The 24,955-nt window shown below is 48.4% G+C and overlaps 1 protein-coding gene across 5 annotated transcripts in view; it reads left to right on the top strand.

The window, feature by feature from the left end:
* The window catches only part of CARD9 (caspase recruitment domain family member 9), a 34,083-nt gene that overhangs the window by 4,511 nt on the left and 4,617 nt on the right, over positions 1-24,955 (top strand). For 3 of the 5 annotated variants that reach the window (XM_058159499.1, XM_058159497.1, XM_058159498.1), the window contains 10 exons: positions 3,778-4,036; positions 6,125-6,262; positions 7,001-7,326; positions 9,334-9,513; positions 10,724-10,876; positions 18,645-18,770; positions 20,515-20,706; positions 21,613-21,654; positions 22,762-22,810; positions 23,427-23,502. In XM_058159499.1, coding sequence (XP_058015482.1) covers positions 3,847-4,036; positions 6,125-6,262; positions 7,001-7,326; positions 9,334-9,513; positions 10,724-10,876; positions 18,645-18,770; positions 20,515-20,706; positions 21,613-21,654; positions 22,762-22,810; positions 23,427-23,502 — 1,472 coding nt within the window. In that variant the 5' untranslated portion in view covers positions 3,778-3,846. The remainder of the gene's footprint in view (positions 1-3,777; positions 4,037-6,124; positions 6,263-7,000; positions 7,327-9,333; positions 9,514-10,723; positions 10,877-18,644; positions 18,771-20,514; positions 20,707-21,612; positions 21,655-22,761; positions 22,811-23,426; positions 23,503-24,955) is intronic. The other 2 variants (XM_058159502.1, XM_058159501.1) reach the window with 1 other exon arrangement.

The raw sequence follows: 24,955 nt of genomic DNA on the forward strand, positions 1-24,955 counted from the left end.
GTGTGGGTGTTTTTTGCCCTCCCCAGGCTCTGGAGGCTTTCCTGGAGCCTCTGTGCGGGCAAAAATGGCCTCCCCCAGCCCTCTGGAGACCGTTTCCGGTCTTCCTGAACTTCTGGGAGACCCGTTTTTTGCCTTCCCAGAGCCTCAATGTGAGCTCTGTACTTAGCTGGCATCAAAAACGGGCCATGTAGAGACTCCGGGGAGGGGAGAGGAGGGGTGGACGGGTCCAGCCAGATGTGGGATTTGTGGGTTCGCCGAACTGGGCAGAATCCTAGCTAGAGGATCACCCGAACTCGTGCGAACCCGCAGCAGCCCACCCCTGCATATGACCTTTCCTCTGATCCTTCAGAGACACAAAGGAATCACTTTCCTGGATGGCCATAATGACAGTTACTCACTGAGAAAATGAGTCAGAGAAACAATGAGGGAGAAATGAAGAAGAGTAAATGTTTGTCAGAATTCATCTTCCTCACTCTCATGTCCATCATACCTGGGTCCAATCTCCACATATATGACCTTTCCTGTGATCCCCAGGGCCTCATCTGTACATACTCATCATGTCCATTGCACCCACACCTGGGTTCTATCTCCAAATATGACCGGGGTGGGCTTGAAAATCTCAGCAATGGGTTCCTGTCCCATTGCTGGGTGGGCGTGGCCATGGTAGGTGTGGCCTAGTCGGCCTCCTGCACCATGGTGGGTGTGGGTGTTTTTTGCCCTCCCCAGGCTCTGGAGGCTTTCCTGGAGCCTCTGTGCGGGCAAAAATGGCCTCCCCCAGCCCTCTGGAGACCGTTTCCGGTCTTCCTGAACTTCTGGGAGACCCGTTTTTTGCCTTCCCAGAGCCTCAATGTGAGCTCTGTACTTAGCTGGCATCAAAAACGGGCCATGTAGAGACTCCGGGGAGGGGAGAGGAGGGGTGGACGGGTCCAGCCAGATGTGGGATTTGTGGGTTCGCCGAACTGGGCAGAATCCTAGCTAGAGGATCACCCGAACTCGTGCGAACCCGCAGCAGCCCACCCCTGCATATGACCTTTCCTCTGATCCTTCAGAGACACAAAGGAATCACTTTCCTGGATGGCCATAATGACAGTTACTCACTGAGAAAATGAGTCAGAGAAACAATGAGGGAGAAATTGGGCTGAAGAAACAGGGACTTCCCCTCCCGAGACAGAGTGCTGGCTTCCTTTGTGTTCCTCTTCTCAGTGACTCAGCCTGGAAAATGGGTGTCCAAAGGAGTATTTTTGTCAGGCTGTGGAAACTTTCTTTACACCCACTTTCTATTCCCTCTCTTGGGAGATTCATCTAACCTCTGATCAAAGAGCAAGCGGCAGTCGTGGCTGGGAGGGCCTTAGCACAGCTTCATGTTATTCACCAGTTGTACCTGTACCTAGACTGGGAACTTCTAGTCACCTCCAGACTGGAATATTGTAATGCATTCTACATGGGGCTGCTGTAGGAGATGACCAGGCTGAGCCTGAGGGAGTACTCAAATGTGTCATCAGCCTCGAGTCCCTTCGCACCCACAAGATATTTAATTCCACCCTACTTTAATTCCATCGACTCTTATTTACCACCAATTTGCTTTGTAATTCAGATTCTTGTAGAGCAGGGGTGTCAAACTCGACTTCATTGAGGGCCGCATCAAGGTTGTGTTTGACCTCATGGGGGCCGGGGTGGGCATGGCCAACTCAACGTCACTCATGTTGGGGGCGCCTGTGGTGGCCCGAGCGTTCTGCTAGAGAAAACAGGCTCCCGAGCTCTGTTTTTGGCTCCTGCAACCCTCTGCCAGCGAAAATTGAGTTGGGAGGGCCTCCATTTTTACTGGCAGGGGCACTGTGGGCCAGTCCTTCGCTGTTTCTAGGGCAGCCCTGCAGGCCAGCTCTAAGCACCCTGCGGGCCAGATCCAGCCCCCGGGCCTTTTTTAAAAAAAATTTGCATTTATATCCCGCCCTTCTCCGAAGACTCAGGGCGGCTTACACTATGTCAATAGTCTTCCTCCTTTTGTATATTATATACAAAGTCAACTTATTGCCCCCAACAATCTGGGTCCTCATTTTACCTACTTTATAAAGGATGGAAGGCTGAGTCAACCTTGGGCCTGGTGGGACTTGAACCTGCAGTAATTGCAAGCAGCTGCTGTTAATAACAGACTGTCTTACCAGTCTGAGCCACCAGAGGCCTTGAGTTTGACATCCCTGTTGTAGTGAGTTTCAGCTTGCAATAACATTCTTCTGGACTGCCTGGGTTTCCTGACAGCTGCCCTGGAAGAATATCTGGAAGCTTCAGTGGTCAAGTCAAGGTTTAACCTTCACAGCCCTTCATGGCGCAGAACCACTTCATCATCTCCCATTAGATCCAGCAGAGGGAGAATACTACGGTTCCATCTGTGAGATGCCTACTTTTGATGGGTTCCAGAAGGTGGGCCTTCTCTGCCATGTACCCACCTAATGGAAGGTTCTCCAAATGGAACAAAGCTCCATCCTGGTTAGTGTTCAGGAGACCCCTGAAAACCTGGATACATCCTCAGGCTTGGAGGTCCTAGGGAAGCGATTACAATTTAAGGTGATTCCCCTATTGTCAGTGATGTCTGGAGAATCCTCTACATTTGCAGGTTGTGGATTTTAATGTTTTTATGTTTTTACATTTTAATAGTAAATATCTATTATTTTTTTTTGCAATGGCTGTATTTAGAATAATTGCTTTTATATAACTCATAAAATCATCTGCTACAATGTCCTTCCTGTCGAAGACTACTTCAGCTTCAGTCGCAACAATACATGAGCACACAGTAGATTTAAATTTAATGTGAACCGCTCCAATCTTGACTATAGAAAATATGACTTCAGAAACAGAGTTGTTAATGCCTGGAATGCACTACCTGACGCTGTGGTCTCTTCCCAAAATCCCCAAATCTTGAACCAAAGACTATCTACTGTTGACCTCACCCCATTCCTAAGAGGTCTGTAAGGGGTGTACATAAGAGCACCAGCGTGCCTACTGTTCCTGTCCTAATGTTCCCTTTGATTGTATCTAATTCGTATATTATTTCATGCTTATGCTTATATATACTGTTGTGTTTGACAAATTAAATAAATAAACAAACAAACAAACAAACAAACAAATAAAATATTAGTTTTATTGGATTGTTGAATGCGGACAAGGGTCGCTTCTGGCCAGATGGGCAGCTCTAGAAATCTGAGAAATAAGCAGATCAGTTACCAACCTTAGTTACGGCTGCGCTAGTGCCAAGAACAACACTGATAATCTATGGCAGGATTTTTGGCTATTCTATTCATAAGAATGTACAGCTGATGTCCTAACACACTCTGGACAGATTAAACTCCTGGCAGTGGGCAGAATTTGCCACAGGTTCGGCATCACGGGTATAGGGTCTTCTGCTTGAGCAGGGGGCTGGACTAGAAGACCTTTATGGTCCCTTCCAGCTCTATTCTGATTGATTAATTGATTAATTGATTGAAATAGTGGAATAGAATTGTTATAAACAGTGCACGTTTTCATGTGGAACTACCCGAGACAATAACTTGAAAGCAGCAAAGAAGTTTATTCACGTATTTGCAAACACGGGTGCATAGAATGTGGATACGGGGAGAGAGAGAGAATGAGTGGGAGGGAGGGAGGGAGGGAGGGAGAGAAAGAGAGAGCGATGTAATGATGTCAGAGGCAACTTGGGGGGGAGATAGGGAGGGAAAGAGGAAGGAAGGAAGGAAAAGTTCATGAAGAAACTATTATTCTGCTAATGTCCTATTTGCTTCCCAGTTGGAGATAATCCTCTTCTGCATTTTCCGAGAAGATCCTGAGTCCAGCCTCGGCTTTTCTGCCTCCACCATGTCGGACCCCGAGGATGAGGATGGTGAATCTTGTTGGAACAACCTGGAAAGCTTCCGCGTGAAGCTGATTTCGGTGATCGACCCTTTCAGAATAACGCCTTACCTCCGGCAGTGCCGAGTCATCAACCATGATGATGAGGAGCAGATCCTGAATGATCCCAGCTTGGTACTCCGGAAAAGGAAAACAGGTACCTGCCGATTTTCTGGCTTTGCAAGAAATCTGATTTTACACAACATATCAAACAAGAACGTCCCAAAGGTGCTTTTTTCAGGAGGCAACTGGACTTTCTGGTTTTTCTTTGAAGATGTTTCGCTTCTCATCCAAGAAGCTTCTTCAGCTCTGACAAGATAGTGGGGAATGGAAGGATTTATATTTCTTGCAGACAGGTCCTTTCTGAGGACCGTTGAAGCACTTTGGAGGTTTATCTGTGTCCTCAGGGTCACCTGAGTGGTGCAAATGGTTTCTGTAGTCTGCAATTTTTCCTCTGGAAATCCATTCCTACTCCCACACCATCCAAAGTGTCTTCATCCCAAATTGTATAGCTAAAACTCTGTAGAGATTCTCCATCATCCAGCTCAGGGTTGTCCCAAAGGTGCTTTTTCAGGAGGCAACTGGACTTTCTTGTTTTTTTCTTTTGAAGACATTTTGCTTCTCATCCAAGATGCTTCTTCACCTCTGACAGAATGGTGGGGAATGGAAGGATGCAAATGACCATCTGCCTGCAAGGAGTATAAATCCTTCCATTCCCTACCATCCAGAGCTGAAGAAGCTTCTTGGATGAGAAGCGAAACGTTTTCAAAAGAAAAGAAAAAAGAAAGTGCAGTTGCCTCCTGAAAAAGCATCCAGGACAATCATGACCTGGATGATGGAGAATCTCCGCAGATATCAAACAACACTGAGCGGTGTGGCTCAGGCTGTAAGAAGCCTGTTATTAAACACAGCTGCTTGCAATTACTGCAGGTTCAAGTCCCACCAGGCCCAAGGTTGACTCAGCCTTCCATCCTTTATAAGGTAGGTAAAATGAGGACCCAGATTGTTGGGGGGGCAATAAGTTGACTTTGTATATAAATATACAAATAGAAAGAGACTATTGCCTTACACAATGTAAGCTGCTCTGAATCTTCGGAGAAGGGCGGGATATAAATGTAAATTAAAAAAAAAAAACAAGCTTCCAGGATAGAATTTTAGCTGGCACCCTTTGTAAGAATCAGAAGCAAAAGGAGTGAGGCGACCTTATCTGATCTTCCATCCTTCTTTCTTCATGGGGAGAACCTGACAGGGACCAGAAAGTCTTCTGCCTCTTTTCCTTTTCGTCCTGTCCCAAATTCTCCTCCTTAAAATTGAGCTTGACCGCAGTCGCCTTGGCTGAAACCTCTGGCCCATCTGGAGGGCTTTCTTTCTGCCTTCCTCAAGAACAGTAGTGATTCCACAACAAGAGGAAAATCAATTCTTTTCTTAAAATCTCTTTGAAGAATATATAAAACCGTCTAAAGCAGAGCATATCAAAATGAGTCATGCTGTCAACATCAGAAGGTATTTTCTGCTTGGTGTTAAAATCATAAACTTCAGAGTGATGGCCTTGATGCTTGATGGACTAGAAGATCTCCAAGGTCCCTTCCAGCTCATTCTGTTTTGTTCTGTTCTGTTCTGTTCCGTTCTGCTCCATTCCTTCCATTCCATTCTATATTCTATATTGTCTTCCCTTCCCTTCCCTTCCCTTCCCTTCCCTTCCCTTCCCTTCCCTTCCCTTCTACTCTCTATTCTATTCTATTCTATTCTATTCTATTCTATTCTATTCTATTCTATTCTATTCTATTATTAGGGGAGCTTTATTTTCTCAAAAGAGGATCAAGTAGGCAGAAAGTAATAGCTGGTGAATTTCACACTTTAGTAAAAATCTGAAATTAACCCATGATAAAGTCATACTTTGTATCTGATAGGCTCCATATGAACATATTTATCTGATAGGAAGCTATGGAGAAATCAGTGCTCCTGTTTCTTGAGAATTGAGTGTCGCATCAAGCCTCCTGCTTGGGTGGGTGGGGGTTGGACTAGATGACCTACAAGGTCCCTTCCAAGTCTGTTACTATTATTTATTTATAACTGGGCTTCGAAGAGCCCGTCTGGAACTTCTTTGTTATCTTTAGGCATTTAAAGAGAGGCAAAAGATTAGAAATTACTTTGTGCAGGAACGGTTTGGACCACTGAGTTCAACCATCTGTCCAGTCCAGAAATTGAGGTTTTTAAAGAGTTTGTGCTCTGTCCATCTTTTCAGGACTGCTCCTAGATCTCCTCCAGAGGACAGGCAAAAAGGGGTTTGTGGCTTTCCTGGAGAGTCTGGAGTTGTACTACCCGCATCTCTACAAGAAAATAACAGGCAACGACCCCACCCGGGTCTTCTCCATGATAATAGGTAATACTTTGCTTTGGTAGCTCTCCTGAGATCTTCTGGTGACATCACAGTTACATCTTTGGTAACTGAAGTCAATGTCAAGGTTCTGATTGATGAACCCAATCTAGCAAGCACTGACGAGACGATCCAATCTTTTCATGCAAAGCTTTATTGAGTACACTATTTCAGCAGAGAATGAAAGCAAAACCAGACCTAACTCATTACTGCGCAGACCCATGTAGTTAAAGTTCACGTTCTCCCTCCCCCTATGAGACTAAGTCACATTGTCCAATGGCATTTCCTGGAATTGTTATGGGAATGTCTAGTAAAGTTCTGGTAAAAACCTGCTGAAGTGTCCTTGGTTCCCACCTTAATGCCTGGAACTTTCTTACTTTTCATGTACCCTTTCCCTCCCCCCCTCACCTCACATTGTCCAATGGAGTTTCTTGGTATTGTTATGGGAACGTCTGGTAAAGTTCTGGCAAACACCTGCAGAAATGTCCTTGGTTCCCACCTTGATGCCTGGAACTTTCTTACTTTCTATGTACTCTTTCCCTCCCCACCACATGGTTCATTGGCAAGCTGAGAAGTGATAATAGTTGCAATTCCAAAAATGTCTTTTGAAGCTTGACAGTCAAGACTTCAGCAATGGGAGGTATCTGGCAAAATACTGAAACTTGGGGAGCACCTTGGTCTACCCCTGTCGTGCTCTTCGGGTCCCTGCCTTGCTCTCACCACCAAGGTTTCTCTGCTCTGCAGACACGGCGGGAGAGTCGGGCCTGATGGAAGTGCTGATGAGTGAGGTCTCAAAGCTGCAAGCGGCCATCCGAGAAGAAAGGCAGAAGGTCCAGGAGCTGAACGTGACACTCAGCACCAAGGAGGACACCATCAAGGAGATGAGGGTGAGGGACAGTGTCCTGCGCAAGTACCAGGAGCGGGCACACAAGGTGAAGGAGGAGAGGGACTCCCTCAGCAAGGAACTGATGCTGTGCCGAGAGGAGAACTACAAGTTGGCCATGAAGTACGCCAAGCAGAGTGAGGAGAAGAATGTGGCCTTGATGAAGAACCGGGATCTGCAGCTGGAGGTAGGACGTGTTGTTGCCACTCCTTGCTTCCCTTGGGCAAGGGGAAACAGAACAGGCCAGGTATGGAGTGTTAGGATTGAGGTGAACTTAAGTTGAGAATACCTGAATTCCGATACCAACTCTGCCATATATACCAGGAGTGAAGTCCAGCAGGTTCTAGAGAACGGTAGCGGAAATCTTGAGTAGTTTGGAGAACCGGCAAATACCACCTCTGGCTGGCCCCAGAATGGGGTGGGAATGGAGATTTTGCAGGAGATTTTACCCTGCCACGCCCACCAAGCCATGCCCACCAAGCCACAGCCACAGAACTGGTATAAAAAAATTTAAATTTCACCACTGATATATCCCATGAGCTGTGTTTATACTACCCGTTTAGCCAGGCCGATTTAAAACCTGGCCCCACGTTTCCACAAATTTGGTTATTCTCATGTCGGGGTGTGTTTTGTGGTTTACCCTCTCATGGGGGTGTCTACGACAAATCACCGCAGCCAATTCCCCACAACCCAAGCGCCATGGCCAATTCACCACAGCCAACTCGCCAAAATGGCAATTCGCTGTCAAAAAGTATTCCATTTCTTTCTTTTCCTTAATTGTGTTAGTTTATCCATTTCCGCACATTCTAATATTTTTCTAATCACATCTTCATCTGTTGACATCTCTCCACTTTTCCATTGTTGTGCAAATGCTATTCTTGCTGCAGTCAATACTTGTAAAATCAGATACACATTCCCTTTGTTATACTTACCTGGTAAAATGCCCAACAAAAAAGTCTCTGGTTTCAAATCTATATGTGGTTTTATCATTTTTTCCAGCCATGTCTGCATTTTTGTCCAATATTTTTTTTTGCTTTTTGACATATCCACCACATATGATAGTATGAACCAGGTGTCTGGTGACATTTTCAACATTTTGCAGATTTATCACATCATTCTTAAGGGTGGAAAATGCCATTTATAAAACATTTTATAAAGATTTTCTTCGTATGCAGTAGACATTGTTAGTTTATAATTTCTATCCCAGAATTTCTCCATTTATCTAATGGACTATCAATCAAATAGTCAAATTTTTTCGCCCATACTGTCAGGCGTGCCTCCTTTCAAACCTCAGGAAAGAAAAACCCCAACTCCATTGTTTGTAGAGAAAGGTACTTTTACTGAGAGTGAACTGAACGCAACGCAAGGTAAGCAAGCAGTGAGACAAAAGGTGTAGTTTACACATAGAAGTTCTTACATTAATCCCTCCTCCCCCCCAAAGTTCAGGCAGTCTTCTCCAATCCGTCTTCTTCGGCCCCATGTGAGGACCATCATCAGAGGCCTTTATCTCTCATACTCGATAACTGTCGTTTCCCCAGTAGAAAGTAGATCACTTTCATTTCTGCCAAATCCTTCCCCCACCCATCAGTCTATGACAGCCGAAGCCTAGACTTAGATCAGTAACTAAGCACAGCAATAAAACAAATGACTCTAAGCAAGAAAGCAATAAACCCATAAAACAGTTAACTAGCAGTAGGACCCTAAGGAACATAGCTCGCTGAGGCTTGTCTCTTTTACCTGTTCATCTTCCGTCTTAATATTTAACAAATAGCTATAAATTTTATTCATTATTTTTTCATCTGTCCCTGTTAATATCTGATCTAATTCTGTTAATTCTTTATTTAAACCATACATTTTAACATCCTTCTTATATCTAGATTGTATCTGTATATATGACCACCGTCTTATCTCAATCCCTTGATCACTCAGTTCCTGTTTAGTTTTAATTTTCATTTTCATTTAAAATATATTTATATCTGGTAACCTTCTCTAGATCAATAACAGTAGAGGTAGAAATTAGGAGTGGGAAGAGTATTATTGTATAAAAATAAATTGATCCAGACAACACGCCGTTCACTAAGCACTTGTGTATGTAATGTGAAAATATATAAATAAACTGTTAAAAAGAAAAGGAGGCTGCATGCAGGAATTGATCTTCCCCCCATGATCTCCCCTCCCTTACTTGCCCCACAAGATCGACTGCCTGCGGCACAGTCTGATCAAGGCTGAAGATCACTGCAGCCTGGAACGAAAGCACACGCTGAACCTGAAGGAAGCCATGGAGCAGCGGCCCAGCCACGAGGCGGTGTGGGAAATCCAGCGGGAGAAGGACCTGCTGTTGGCCAAGAACAAGGAGCTGGAGAGCACACTGCAGGTCCCTTCTGGTTAAGGAAGGGGGAACGACTGGCATGATAGGGTGGGAAGAGGGTCCGCAAACATCTGCGGCCCCTTGGATAAAATTGCAGATAGAAAGGTTTTGATGGGATGCAAATTTTGGTGGGAATTCCATGGGAAAGTCTTAAGTTCTTGAATTTAAGTTTGACAGCTTTGCAAAAAGGAAGGATTCACTGAAAGGGATCTCAACAAATAGTCTGGCTGTTTATAGCAATAGCACCTAGCAATAGCACTTAGACTTATATAACCGCTTCACAGGGCTTTACAGCCCTCTCTAAGAGTCAGCCTCTTGCCCGCAACAATCTGGGTCCTCATTGTACCCAGCTTGGAAGGATGGAAGGCTGGCAGTGGGCAGAATTATCCCTCAATATTGCATTCTAACCACTGCGCCACTGTGGCTCTTGGATAGATAGAGATAGAACGAGTTAGAGATAGATAGATAGATAGATAGATAGATAGATAGATAGATAGATAGATAGATAGATAGATAGATAGATAGGTAGATAGATAATGGATGGATGGATGGATGAAAGGGACGTTGTGGCTCGGTGGCTAAGACGCTGAGTTTGTTGATCAGAAGGTCGGTAGGTCAGTGGTTCAAATCCCTAGCGCTGCGTAATGAAGTGAGCTCCCGTTACTTGTCCCGGCTTCTGCTAATCTAGCAGTTCGAAAGCACGTAAAAAATGCAAGTAGAAAAATAGGGACCACCTTTGGTGGGAAGGGAACAGCATTCTGTGCGCCTTTGGCATTTAGTCATGCTGGCCACATGACCATGTAGATGTCTTTGGACAGCGCTGGCTCTTTGGCTTAGAAATGGAAATGAGCACCGGCCCTAAATCTGGAAACGATTAGCACACATGTGCAGGGAACTTTTACCTGTAGATGTAGATGTAGATGTAGAGAGAGAGAGAAAGAAAGAAAGAAAGCACTTAGACTTATCTACTGCTTCACAGTGCTTTACAGCCCTCTCTCTTGCCCCCAACAATCTGGGTCCTCATTTTACCCACCTCAGAAGGACAGAAGGCTGAGTCAATCTTGAGCCTGGTGAGATTCAAACTGCCAAATTGCAGGCAGCTGGCAGTCAGCAGAAGTAGCCTGCAGTACTGCACTCTAACCACTGCGCCACCATGGCTCACAAAGGCAGGAAGATTGTGAAGGGGTGCCTATTTCATGCCTTTCCTCTCTTCTAGGTCACCAAGAACGGCAGCTCCGAGCAGGACGGGGTCCCCCTCCAGGCTCTCGAGGCCGAGTGGAGGCGGGTGCTGAAGGAACAACAGGAGCTGGTGAACACCACCTGCGATTTACGCCAAGCGCTCCAGAGAGCTGAAGATGGGCGGGATAAAGTAAGCGGCCAGGCCTGTAAAGCCACAATGTTACATCTTGGCAAGCCATGGAAGGAAACCGGTTGCCTTGGGAAGGGCAGGGGGAAGATTGCTGGGGGCAGGAAGAGTCTCAAGGGGGACAACTGGAGGCAACAGGAAGAGCATGGAGACTTCACCAGGAGCCCCAAGAAGCCCTTGAGAACTGCCATGGGCCCATCGGAGACTGGGTCCGAGGATAACGAAGAAACAGAACCAGGGCCCATGAGGAGGATCGTGCAAAAGGGGTGTGTGTGCAAGGGATGGGGGTGGGATCTCCCTTGCATGATCCTCCTCCGTCAGCCCCAGCTTCATCTCATCCTTCTCCTCGGACCCAGGTTCTGACAGGGCCATGACAACAATTCTGCAAATGCCTCCACTTCCCTCCAGGAGATTCCTCCGACTGCAGTTCTTAATCTGAAAGGAAGGAATGAAAGAATTCTTCATTCTCTAGTACTGCAATTCTGGATGGATGTGTGGAGGTTAATGATGAAATCCAAGGGGAATAATCAAATCCCCGTGTTTTACCAGATTACTTGACCTTGCCAATGAAAGCAAATCAGATTTGGAGTTGAGCCTGTCTTTGTCCTTTCTGATTGGACTGGACTTCATTCCCACAAGTGGACACAAAGGCCAGGCGAAGCTCTGGACGCTCCTCAAATGGAGTGACCGCCAACATGGGGATAATGGTCTCCATGGCACTGATGAATATTTGCATTTAATCTGCATTAAATAAATCCTCCAACACACTTTTTGTTTCCGTGGGAAAGACAGCCAGCTGATTTACAGTCCCAAATCAGTAGAGACTAAACGTACAAGTCCCTGCAGTTTTCTTGGCAACTTCTTCAAAAGTGGTTTTGCTCATCTTCTTCTTCCTAAGGCTGAGAGAGACTTATAGAAGACTTTTCTTTCTTTCTTTCTCTTTCTTTTTCTTCCTCTCTCTCTCTCTCTCTCTTTCTTCCTTTCTTTTTCTTTTCTTTCTCTTTCTTTCTTTCTCTTTCTCTTTCTCTTTCTCTTTCTTTCTCTTCCTTTTTCTTTCTTTTGTTCTTTCTTCCTTCCTTCCTCTCTCTCTCTCTCTTTTCTTTTTCTTTCTTTCTTTCTTTCTTTTTCCTTCCTTCCTTCCTTTCTTCTGGAGATCCTGAAAATGGAACCAAGATCCCCTTTCTTCCAATATTTGAGGGGCTGCCACAGAGAAGAAGGGATTAAACTATTTTCCAAGGCACCTTAAGGCCAGACAAGGAATAATGGATGGAAACTGAACAAGGGGAGGTTCAACCTGGAAATATGGATAAAATTTCTGACAGTGAGAACAATCAACCAATGGAACAGAAGTTGCCTTCAGAAGTTACAGGAGCTTCATCACTGGAGGCTTTCAAGAAGAGACTGGACAGCCATCTGTCAGAAATGGTGGAGGGTTTCCTGCTTGGGAGAGGGTTGGACTAGATGGCCTACAAGGTCCCTTCCAACTCTGTTAATTCGAATGAATGAATCCTCTCATTAGCAACCTATCACCACATTTTTCTTCCACAGTATTAAGACCCAACTCTCCAGGTTGCACATCTCATCAAAATACTACCATGGGTTGCTTATCTTAGCTTTCAGGACTATGTGAACCACCGTGGCTAAACTACATTCTGCCCTTCTGTGGCAGCTAATTTACAGGGTTTTTTTTTACTCTCAAATCTAATGGAGACTAAAAGTTCAAGCCCCTGTAATTTTCTCCACAACATTTTCTGCTTTAAAGCTGGTTTACAAATGAGTCCAAGGAAGTGTTTTGTGATCCTGACAAGGGCAGCTTCTTTCTTGTTCATTAAAAGCAGATTCCTCCTCCCACATTTTCCCCAGAATGTGTAGAGACTTTTGGGGGCAAAATGCGACCTTTCTACTTTTTTACTCTAACCCGTGACACCATTCTGGTATCTCCTCCCACCTCGCAAGGCTGTATTCTACTCAAGATTTCAATGGCCAAGGCAGATGGTCAATCATGAAGGCCATTGGGAAGAATTTACCTGGACCCCAAGATTTGGATGGAGGCAGCCCAGAGCCTTCCTGAGAATTTGAAGCTGCCTGAGTAGATGGGTGATGTTTCAAGCAGAATCCATTCTTCTTTCTTTTCTTAAAGGTTTTTAAAAGGAGCACTCATGTTGTGACCCAGGTTCCTGGACCCGGACTCCTGGACTCAGATGATTCAGAAAGTGAGGGAGAAGACCTGGCAAGCCCTGCTTCTCTTGGGCCCTCTCCCTCCCTGGCACCCACTCAAAGGGAGGAGGAGGGGCCGGCAAGGCCTGATTCTCTCGAGCCTTCTTCTGATTTGGCAACGCCCCAAGAACAGTTTTGGAGTGAGGCAAGACTGCGCAGACGTGACCGGCGTGCGCAGCAGAAGAAGCATTGGGATAAAGCCAAGGAATGATGGTCATGCAGTGACATCTGCAGAGACTATAAATAGGAGGCGGGACTTCCTGGTTTTTTGTCTTGGACAAAGCAATGAATTTGCGCTTGTATCAATGGAGGGAAGAATATATTCGTGAGTAATTCTGGCCTTATCTATAATTTCCTCGTTATCTCCAGAAACTTGGCAGGCCCGTGGGTAGACGTGGCCAGGACATTTATCTATGTAAATAAAGTAGAAGAGGAGGCCTTTGACTGACTCTTTGTTGGGAGTATTGGGGGAGGGAAACAGAACATTTTGTCCAAGACCCCGACTAAACCATCTTCCACCAAAGATGGACCAGCAGCAGGTACAGCAGCAGTTACAGCAGCTACAAGCGGCTAATCAACAGCTCCAGCAGCAAGTGGCTCACTTGGCAGGCCAACTTGCTGCCGGGAATGTGCCTGCAGCCCCCCCCCCATCCTCCCACTCCTCCTCCTCGTCGCAAGTGCCCGATAACCGTGCCGGATAAGTTTTCTGGGCAGCCTGAGATGTTCCCGACCTTCTTGGGACAGTGCCAGCTCTACATGGCTATGCGGCCAGAGGATTTCCCAGACGACCGGGCTAAGGTGGCCTTCGTGATTAACCTTCTTTCCGGCTTGGCTGCTCGATGGGCCACGCCCCTCTTGCTCCAGGACAGCCCCCTGCTGGCGGACCAACAGCGTTTTTGGCAGCACCTGCGCCTCATGTACGAGGACCCCGTTCAGATGCTGACGGCACCCAGGCGCCTTAAGGAACTCCGTCAAGAGAAACGCCCCCTGCAGGAGTACATCGCCAAATTTCGTCTTTTGTGCCAGGACTCTGACTGGAATGATGCAGTGCTGGTGGACGCGTTCCAGGAGGGACTCTCAGAGGAACTGCAAGATGAGCTGGCCCAGGTGGAGGCGCCGCGGACCCTCAACAACTTGGTGCCCCTTTGTCTCCGCCTTGACGCCTGTCTGCAACGGCGACCGTCCCGTCGTGCCCCCCGGGACCCGCCGTCAACATCTGTACCCCCACTTCCTGCGCCACCAGCACCCCGGGTCACCCCACGTTTTGTAACCGCTGCGGAAGAGCCCATGGAGTTGGGAGCAGCCAGACCTCGCCTGACAGCCCAGGAGCGGAACCGGAGGCACCAAGGGGGATTGTGCCTGTACTGTGGGGAGCCCGGCCACTTTGCCGCTTCTTGCCCCAGAAAGCGAAGTGGGGCACACATGCCGGTCCCCGAATCACAGCATGACCAATCAGGAAACGGAGCAGGCCCGACCTCGGGGAAACCCTAGGTCGGGACGTACTAAGCCCCCACTGGACGTTGCGGAAGTAGACTCTGGGCCCCCTCGGCATCTGATTCTGGACACATGGATATGGTTGGGGAACCAGTCGGACGGGCTCCAGGCGCATGCGCTGGTGGACTCAGGGGCCACAACAAACTTTATGGACCAGGCCTTTGTGACCCAGTTTGCGGTCCCCGTGGTTCCGGTGGACCCTCCGATGCGGGTAGAGACAATTGATGGACGAGAACTGGTGTCCGGCCCCATTAAATTCGCCACCCAGCCTTTGCGCCTGGCTATTGGGGACCATGAGGAGGCGATCCAGTTTTATGCCACGGCGGAACTTCATTTTCCCTTGGTCCTTGGGTTGGCCTGGCTTCGGACCCACGATCCTCAGGTGGCCTGGTCGCGGAATGCCATCTCTTTCCTGAGTCTGCAGTGCGTCGACCACATCCGCCACACCTGTGCCGGCCAGAACGTCCCCACCGCTGCCATCACCTTGCCTCCTGAGCTGACGGACTTCGCCAATGTGTTCAGCGAGAAGGAGGCGGACCGACTACCCCCGCATCGGCCCTACGATTGCCCCGTGGACCTTCTGCCCAACACACCACTGCCTGTGGGACGCCTGTATTCCATGTCGGAGCCTGAGTTGGCCGCCCTCAGGGACTTCCTGGACAAAAATCTGGCCCGAGGGTTCATCCGGCCTTCAAAGTCCCCTCTCTCAGCCCTGGTCCTCTTCGTGAAGAAGAAGACAGGGGACTTGCTCCTGTGCTGTGATTACCGCCGGCTAAACGCCATTACGGTGCGGAATTGCTACCCCCTGCCACTCATCCCGGAGCTGCTGGAGAGGTTGCAGGAGGCCACGATCTTCACCAAGCTCGATCTCCAGGGGGCCTACAACCTGGTGCGGATGCGAGAAGGAGACGAATGGAAGACGGCATTCGGCACCCGATACGGACACTACGAATACACTGTCATGCCATTTGGGTTGACCAACGTTCCCGCCGTTTTCCAGCACTTCATGAACGACGTGTTCCGAGACATGTTGGATCGGTTCGTGGTTATCTACCTGAATGACATCCTGATTTACTCCCGGTCCAGGGAAAGCCACCTTCGACACGTCGGTCTGGTTCTGCAACGCTTGCGGGAGCAACAACTCAATGCGAAGCTGGAGAAATGTGTCTTCTTCCGGACTTCCATAGAATTCCTCGGGCATATCATCTCGCCCGAGGGCATAGCCATGGACCCACGCAAAGTAGAAGCTTTGTGTAGCTGGGAAGCCCCTCGTCGGGTGAAGGATGTTCAGCGCCTGCTGGGCTTCGCCAACTACTACCGGACCTTCATCCCGGGCTTTGTCACACTGACGGCTCCACTTAGCCAGCTCCTCAGGAAGAAGGTCGCGTTCTGGTGGGGTCCCCCGCAGCAAGAAGCATTCACAGCCCTCAAGAAAGCCTTCGTCACGGAACCCGTCCTGAGGCATCCCGACCTGCTCCGGCCTTTTGTGGTGGAGACGGACGCGTCCAATGTGGCTCTGGGAGCGGTGCTGCTACAGGCTCCGACGAATGGCGGCACACTTTTTCCCTGCGCTTACTACTCCCGGAAACTCAATCCTTCCGAGCGCAACTACACCATCTGGGAAAAATAGTTGCTGGCTATCAAGGCTGCATTCGAGGTTTGGCAACACCATCTAGAGGGGGCCCGACATTGGGTGGAGGTCCGAACGGACCATCGGAATCTCGAGCACCTCACCACAGCTCGGAAGTTGAACCAGCGGCAGATCTGGTGGTCGTTGTTTTTTGCCCGGTTCAACTTCCGCGTGACCTACATTCCCAGCGGTCACAACCGGAGGGCGGATGCCCTGTCCCGCAAGCCAGAGTACCTCTGCGCCAAGGACCCCCTTCCTCCATGGATGGTGCTGCTGGCAGAAGCCTTGGCCGCAGCATGGGAACCAGTGGACTTGCGGGCTCAGGTGCGAGAGGCGCAGCGCCAGGACGCCTGGTCGCAGCAAAGGAGAGCGGAGGTGGGCCCCGCGTCTCCTTGGACCTTGGAGGAGGACTTACTCAAGTTTCGGGGGCGATTATATGTGCCCACAGGACCACTCCGAGCCCTCGTCATGACCCAGTGCCACGACAACCCTGCAGCAGGACATTTTGGGTTCTTCAAGACCCTCCATCTGGTGACACGGACCTTTTGGTGGCCCCGAGTGCGGCATGATGTACATGCCTACGTGACATCCTGCGTACCATGCCGGCAAGCCAAGGCTGCCACGGGGGCCCCTCCCGGGCTCCTCCAGCCCTTGCCGACACCCGACAGACCCTGGGGGACGATCTTCATGGACTTCCTGATGGATCTGCCGCCGTCCTCTGGGTTCACCACGGTGCTGGTGGTGGTGGACATGCTCACCAAGATGGCACACTTCATCCCATGCTGCGGACTGCCTACAGTCGCAAAAACGGCCCGTCTCTTTCTGCAGCACATCTTCTGCCTCCATGGTCTACCGGACAGGGTGGTTTCAGACCGCGGAGTTCAGTTTACAGCTCACTTCTGGAAGAGCCTGATGGCCGCGTTGGAGGTGCAGGTGTGTCTGTCGTCATCGCACCATCCGGAGACTGACGGGTACAGAGAAGGTCATCGGTATCCTGAAACAGTATCTCCATTGCTTCATCAACCAGCAAGAGGACAACTGGGCCGATTACCTGTCCCTGGCGGAGTTTGCTTTTAACAACTCTCAGCACACCTCTACTCAGATGACCCCGTTCTTTGCCAATGTGGGGTACCATCCGCGGCTCTTCCCTCTGGCACCACCGGACTCTCCTGTTCCCGAAACGCAGACCTTCCTGACGGAATTGCATGCGGTCCAACAGTTGGTACGTCAGCCGCTGGATCGGGCAAAGGAGGACTACAAACGGTCCGCCGACCGCTCCCGATGGGCAACGCCCCCGCTAGCAGTTGGAGAGTGGGTGTGGCTCTCCACCAAACACCTCCCGTCCGACCGCCCGGTAAAGAAGTTGGACCACCGATTCATCGGCCCGTTCCCTGTCGAGGAAGTCATCAACCCGGTAGCCTACCGACTGACCCTGCCACGATCCATGCGGATCCACCCCGTCTTTAACCGGTCCCTTCTGGTTCCTGAGGCCACACCGAGTCCCCTTCGGTGCCCAAGAGCACCCGTCACTGTCGCCGAGGACGGGTCGGAGGAATACGAAGTCCACAGCGTACGAGACTCCCGCTGGCTGAAGGGTCGTTTCCAATATTTGATCGCGTGGAAGGGATACGGGACTGATTTCTCCTGGGTAGATGCCGCCAACGTTCATGCCCCTGACCTGGTGCAGGCCTTCCATGAGCACAACCCAGCCCGACCGCATCCCGATCGTCAGCCCCGGGGGAAGGGCCCTGCGGTGAGGGATAGTGTTTTGACCCAGGTTCCTGGACCCAGACTCCTGGACTCGGATGATTCAGAAAGTGAGGGAGAAGACCTGGCAAGCCCTGCTTCTCTTGGGCCCTCTCCCTCCCTGGCACCCACTCAAAGGGAGGAGGAGGGGCCGGCAAGGCCTGATTCTCTCGAACCTTCTTCTGATTTGGCAACGCCCCAAGAACAGTTTTGGAGTGATGCAAGACTGCGCAGATGTGACCGGTGCGCGCAGCAGAAGAAGCATTGGGATAAAGCCAAGGAATGATGGTCATGCAGTGACATCTGCAGAGACTATAAATAGGAGGCGGGACTTCCTGGTTTTTTGTCTTGGACAAAGCAATGAATTTGCGCGGGCAAACTGTATCAATGGAGGGAAGAATATATTCGTGAGTAATTCAGGCCTTATCTATAATTTCCTCGTTATCTCCAGAAACTTGGCAGGCCCGTAGGTAGACGTGGCCAGGACATTTATTTATGTAAATAAAGTAGAAGAGGAGGCCTTTGACTGACTCTTTGTTGGGAGTATTGGGGGAGGGAAACAGAACAACTCAAGTGAATATGTCCATTCCTCTTCTCCCTCAAAATCTAGCTAAGGAAACTCTGCTCTGCTTGAGACAATAGCCAGAGAGTGTCCCGTTGATTTATACTGTATTATTTTGCCAGCTTGTAGGAGAGAAGGAGCTCTTGGAACTGAGATGCACTTCCTTGCAAAATGATAACCAAATTTACCAAAATCGTATCAAGGCTATTTTAAAACAGCTGGAAGAGGTGGCTGCTGAAAGAGATCAGGTAAGGATCACTCTACCTTTCCAACCTGATGGGCTGGATTTCAACTCCCAGAATGCATCACCCTCTCAGTTTTCTTCTCTTCTAAGGAGGCTCCTAAAATCAGTGAGTCTTATTAGAAATAAATAACTATGGAAGAATAGTGTCAAGGTTCCAGAAAAACCTCTTCTGCATAAAAAAAACCTCAGAAGCCATTGTCTTTCAGAGTTCTTTACTAACATGAGGAAACTGGCACACGATGAGTGAAATTCCAAAACTGAACTTCCGGATTCTTTTCCCAGTTATACAAACCCCAAGAGTCCCACCCCCCTGACCCCTTTGCTGGTCACATGGTCCCACGTTCTCCCAGTTCATTCGAATATCTTCTCGCCACTCTTCCTGCAGATGTGAACACCATCCGACCTTGACCGCTTGAAGAATGTTACCATACCCCTCAACCCCCCTTCTTCCCCTCAGGGGAAAAATGTGGCAGCGTCTGGAACCCTAAAGTCTAGTATGGTTTCCAGGCCTGACAAATAGCATGGTTTCAGCTTTTTAAGAGAAAGGGATCAGTCCGTGTTTTATCAACCTTACAATGTCTCAGCTTGTGATCTTCACTACCCAGAATTCTCCAGCCTGCCTGGCCATTGTTGAGAATTCTGGGAATTGAAATACACATAGGAAAGTTGCCAAGGTTGAGAAAATGCCAAAATAAATGGGAAATTCTGACTGTTGACTGAGGGTAGATACTGAAATTGCAGAGCACTAGTACTTGGGAAAGGATTTGTCAATGTAGCCTGCTAGTGGCTGATTTTGATACTGCAGTTTCAAAGCAGAAGGAAACTATAGGGTTCTATGGAAAAGTTTGCCACCTACATCATTCTGGGAGAGGAAGCTCAACCCACATGTGGGCTGCAGATGCCTTGGGGCTATTCCAAGTAGGGATGACACAGTACTAGCCCACAAGCCTAGAAGTGAGGAAATCGGGGAACCCCGCAGAGCAAGGATGTTCAACTGATTCTGCTATGGCAGGGGTGTCAAACTTGATTTCATTGAGAGCTGCATCAGGGCTGTGTTTGACCTCGGGGGGAAGTGGGGGGCTGGGAGTGTGGCCAGGCTGGGTGTGGCTAGCTTGAGGTCACTCGTGTTGGGAGGTGCCTGTGGTGGCCTGAGCGCTTTGGCAGTGAAAATGGGCTCCCAAGCTACGTTTTCGGCTGCGACTGCCTCCTGCAACCCCCTGCCAGCAAAAATGGAGCGTGTGGCCCTCCTGAGGTTTGTTTTTGCTGGCAGAGGCACCGTGGGCCAGTCCTTTGCTGTTTCCAGGGCGGCCCCCACAGACCAGATCTAAGTACCTCAGGGGCCAGATCTGGCTCCTGGGCCTTGAGTTTGACACCTCTGTGCTATGGGGAAGATCTTGTCCCAGAAGAATGCCCTGAAATGGGAACATGCTTTGGAAGTTACCTAGAGGTCACTTAGATCCCAAGGATGGCATCTCAACCGACAGGACCTGAGACACACAAGCCAAGCTAAAATGGGTTTTCGTGCCTTGCGGTTCAGCATCCGGTGAGAACCATTCCATGGCAGATATGGGGAATGCATTATTTGGGTGTGCAGCTGTGTTCCATCAACTCACATTTGTGGTTCAGTGTGCTGCGTGTACCCAGCCAGGACTGGGGATCCTTGCCTCTGTGCTGGCTGGCTCCGTCTGCCCAGTTGGTGGGCTTTTCTGGCAACTCTCTTTCCCTGCTCCCTGATGGGATGGCTGCAGGCTCTTCTGACCCAGGAGGAATGCCACAAGCAATACTCCCGAGGCCTGAGAGAGAAAGACAGCTACCGGAAGCAGATCCGGGAACTCGGGGAGCGTTGTGACGAACTGCAGCTGCAGCTCTTCCAGAAAGAGGGACGACTGCTGAGTGCAGAAACCCAGCTGAAACGGCTGTGCCGCGATCCCTCTGCTATGGTAGGTTGTCGGGAAAAGTGCCATAGGGAAAGGAGCCAGGGTGGCACAATGGTTAGAATGTAGTATTGCAGGCAAACTCTGCCCGCTGCCAGCAGCTCAATCCTGACCAGCTCAAGGTTGACTCAGCCTTCCATCCTTCTGAGGTGGGTAAAATGAGAACCCAGATTGTTGGGGGCAAGAGGCTGACTCTGTAAACCACTTTAAGAGGGCTGTAAAGCTCTACGAAGCAGTATATAAGTCTAAGTGCTATTGCCCTTCCTTCCCTCTCTCCCAGTGGTTAGAATGCAGGATTGCAGGCTAACTCACTGTTCACATCCTTACTGGCTTAAGGTTGACTCAGCCTTCCGTCCTCCTGAGGTCAGTAAAATGAGGGCTCAATTCTTGGGGGCAAGCTGCTGACTCTGTAAACTGCTTAGAAAGGGCTGTAAAGCAATGTGAAGCAATATATAAGTCTAAGTGCTGTGGATATTGCTGTGGCTGATTGGATGTTGCATTAGGAGCAGTGGCGCAGTGGTTAGAATGTAGTATTGCAAGCTAACTCTGCCGACTGCCAGCAGTTTGATCCTGACCAGTTCAAGGTTGATTTAGCCTTTCCATCCTTCTGAGGTGGGTAAAATGAGGACCCAGAGGCTGATTCTGTAAACTGCTTAGAGAGGGCTGTAGAGCACTGGGAAGCGGTATATAAGTCTAAGTGTTATTGCTATTCATGTGAATGTTCATTCATGGCCAGTTACAACGGTGGGAGGGATGGTATCCAAGAGATGACGTGTTCTTTGCTGGTTCCTGCTGTGGAAAGGCACTTCGCTGGGAGTCGGTTAGCATGCAGGAATAATAAATATGTAATATGACAAGAAACCTTAATGAGCTGTTTTTAACATCTTTCCAATTAACTTCTTGTTGTTCCAGACTTCAGATCTTGAAGAAAACTCATCCCGCAGCTCTCAAGAGGTGAGTTATGAGTATCTGCTTCCCTATTTTTACTATTCCTCCTGCCCCATTTGGGCAGAGCTGCAGATTCTTACATCCACAGACCCTATTACTGTCTGGGGGTCACATGGGAGAAGGAAGGGGAATCTGGAAATGATCTGATCCCTAGTTCCTTAGTAGGGATCTGCATTCACACAGCACACTACAACTGTTTACTAACTTCATCTTTTGTGGGTTTACATACACCAATTCATACATTAAGCAAAAAGGCTGGATTTCTGCTTGCTCCAAGTTTAAGAATGACCAACTCATTGCATTGCAATCAAATCAGAAAAAAACAACCGCCAAGCAATGTTGAGTTACTGTACATCAGGAATTTACTATATTTTTGAAATGATAAGACATAAAATTTCCATCTCTTCTGCATTCGTTGGATGGATTTCATTTTAAAGTTTAGTTCTGTGCCTTGACAGCACTTTAAAATAGAATTCTTTATTGGCCAAGTGTGATTGGACACACAAGGAATTTGTCTTTGGTGCACATACTCTCAGTGTACATAAAAACATACATTCGTCAAGAATCATAAGGTACTTAATGATAGTCATAGGGAACAAATAAGCAATCAAATCATACTAGGAAACAATCAATATAAATCATAAGGATACAAGCAACAAAGTTACAGTCATAAGTGGAAGGAGATGGGTGATGGGAACGATGAGAAGATTAATAGTAGTGCAGATTTAATGAATAGTTTGACAGTGTTGAGGGAATTATTTATTTAGCAGAGTGATGGTGTTTGGGGAAAAACTGTCCTTGTGTCTAATTGTTCTGTTGTGCAGTGCTGTATAGTATCGTTTTCATGGTAGGAGTTGAAACAATTTATGTTCAGGATGTGAGGGGTCTGTAAATATTTTCACAGCCTTCTTTTTGACTTGTGCAGTATACAGGTCCTCAATGGAAGGCAGGTTGGTAGCCATTGTTTTTTCTGCAGTTCTAAATGCAGGTTTATTTCAAAATTTGCAGGAAACATCACTTTTTGCATTTCGTAAACAAAAAAGGAAAGTAATATTCCTTCAAAAATAGAATATATTCTCATTTTGTACCCTTCTCCCATTTTCTTGCCCGAAGCTGACTCCCCATGGAAATCCAGATGAAGACAGGAAAGGCACCAAACCAAGTATGTTCATCTGTGACTAGCTATTCTTTTCTCTCTCCCTCCCCTTCTTTTCTTTTCTTCCTTCCTTTGTTCTTTCATCTATTCTGCAATTCAACTACAAGGAGGATTTTGATTCCGGAAGTCCTACCAATGGATCAGGAAAGGTTACCATGATCTACCACCCCCGTCCCTCCTCTATACCAGTGAATTGTCAGCCAAGCTTGTTTGGGACATGGGTTTTAGTCCTATTTTAGAACCCAGCTAGACCCATGTCCAAAAATAGGCCAACTATCCATTCAGACACTTGGAGCACATTCCAATTTCCTTTATCCCACAAGACTGTTTTGTCTGGCCTTATGTATTGCTTCTCTCCTCAACCCTTTTGAACTAGACTTGTATGCAAGGGGAGGTATTTGCACACCACTTAAGTGTGTTTTGGTGGCCAGTTTGCAAACTTGATTATCATCCCTACCACTCCCTTATTTGCAGACATTCCAAATTCACAATACTGGAAGAGTCAAAGATCCTTTCCACACTGAAAAGTTCTGCAGTTTTCACCGTCTCTTGAGCTGCTGAGAGCTTCCTAATCCTGTACTTTTATACTACTCAGAGCCTCATTTCTGTTCTCCTCCTCCAGGAAGGAGCCCAGTGGATGGAGAACTGCCAGAGAAAGGGCATCGGCGAATGAAGGACAGTTTTGAGCATTATCGGAGGTAAATCTCCCTCGGCACTGGATCCCTGGTGCAGAAAAAGTCCTTCACCATAACTTATTCAAATCAATTAAACCTTTATTATGGATACAAGTAATCACAGGTAGTTCTCGACTTCCAAAGGTCCATTTGAATAAGAATAAGAATAATTTAATTTCTATACCGCCCTTCTCCCGAAGGACTCAGGGCAGTTTACAGCTAGGTAAAACACAATAAAACATACAAATACAGTTAAAAACCTGTTTAAAAAACCTATTCAATTTGGCCCAGTAATTAAAATACACATTAAAACCATAAAAACCCAATTAAAATTACTAATAGTTTTATGCCAGTCCTGCGCGGAAGAATAAGTACATCTACAGCTCGCGGCGAAAGGTCCGGAGCTCAGGGAGCTGTCGAAGTCCTGGGGGAAGCTCATTCCAGAGGGTAGGTGCACCCACAGAGAAGGCTCTCCCCCTGGGGGTCGCCAGCCCACATTGTTTGGCTGATGGCACCCTGAGGAGGCCCTCCCTATGGGAGCGCATAGGTTGATGGGAGGCAAACGGTGACAGCAGGCAGTCCCGTAAATATCACGGTCCTGAGCCATGGAGCGCTTTAAAGGTGATGACCAACACTTTGAATTGCACCCAAAAGACCACAGGAAGCCAGTGCAGCTTGCGCAGGAGAGGTGTTATATGGGAGCCACAAGTAGCTCCCTCTATCACCCGCGCAGCTGCATTCTGGACCAGCTGGAGCCTCCGGGTGCTCTTCAAGGGGAGTCCCATGTAGAGAGCGTTGCAGTAGTCCAGGCAAGAAGTGACGAGGACATGAGTGACCGTGCATAAGGAATCCCGGTCTAGAAAGGGGCGCAACTGGCGGATCAGGCGTACCTGATAAAAAGCTCTCCTGGAGACGGTTATCAGATGTTCTTCAAAGGACAACCGTCCATCCAGGAGAACGCCTAAGTTGAGGACCCTCTCCATTGGGGCCAATGACTCGCCCCCAACAGTCAGCAGTGGCTGCAGCTGACTGTACCAGGATGCCGGCATCCACAGCCACTCAGTCTTGGAGGGGTTGAGTTTAAGCCTGTTCTTCCCCATCCAGACCCACACGGCCTCCAGACACCGGGACAACACTTCGACAGCTTCGTTGGGGTGGTTAGGGGTGGAGATATACAGCTGAGTATCATCAGTGTACAGCTGGTACCTCACCCCAAAACCACGGATGATCTCACCCAGCGGCTTCATATAGATGTTGAACAGGAGAGGCGAGAGAACCGACCCCTGTGACACCCCACACATGAGGCGCTTTGCGGTCGATCTCTGCCCCCCTGCCAACACTGTCTGCGATCGGCCAGAGAGATAGGAGGAGAACCACCGAAAAACGGTTCCCCCCACTCCTAAACTCCCCAACCGTCGCAGTAGGATACCATGGTCGATGGTATCAAAAGCCGCTGAGAGATCCAAAAGGACCAGGG

This window comes from Ahaetulla prasina, chromosome 16, assembly GCF_028640845.1.
Source record: "Ahaetulla prasina isolate Xishuangbanna chromosome 16, ASM2864084v1, whole genome shotgun sequence".
In the NCBI taxonomy this organism is placed as follows: domain Eukaryota; kingdom Metazoa; phylum Chordata; class Lepidosauria; order Squamata; family Colubridae; genus Ahaetulla; species Ahaetulla prasina.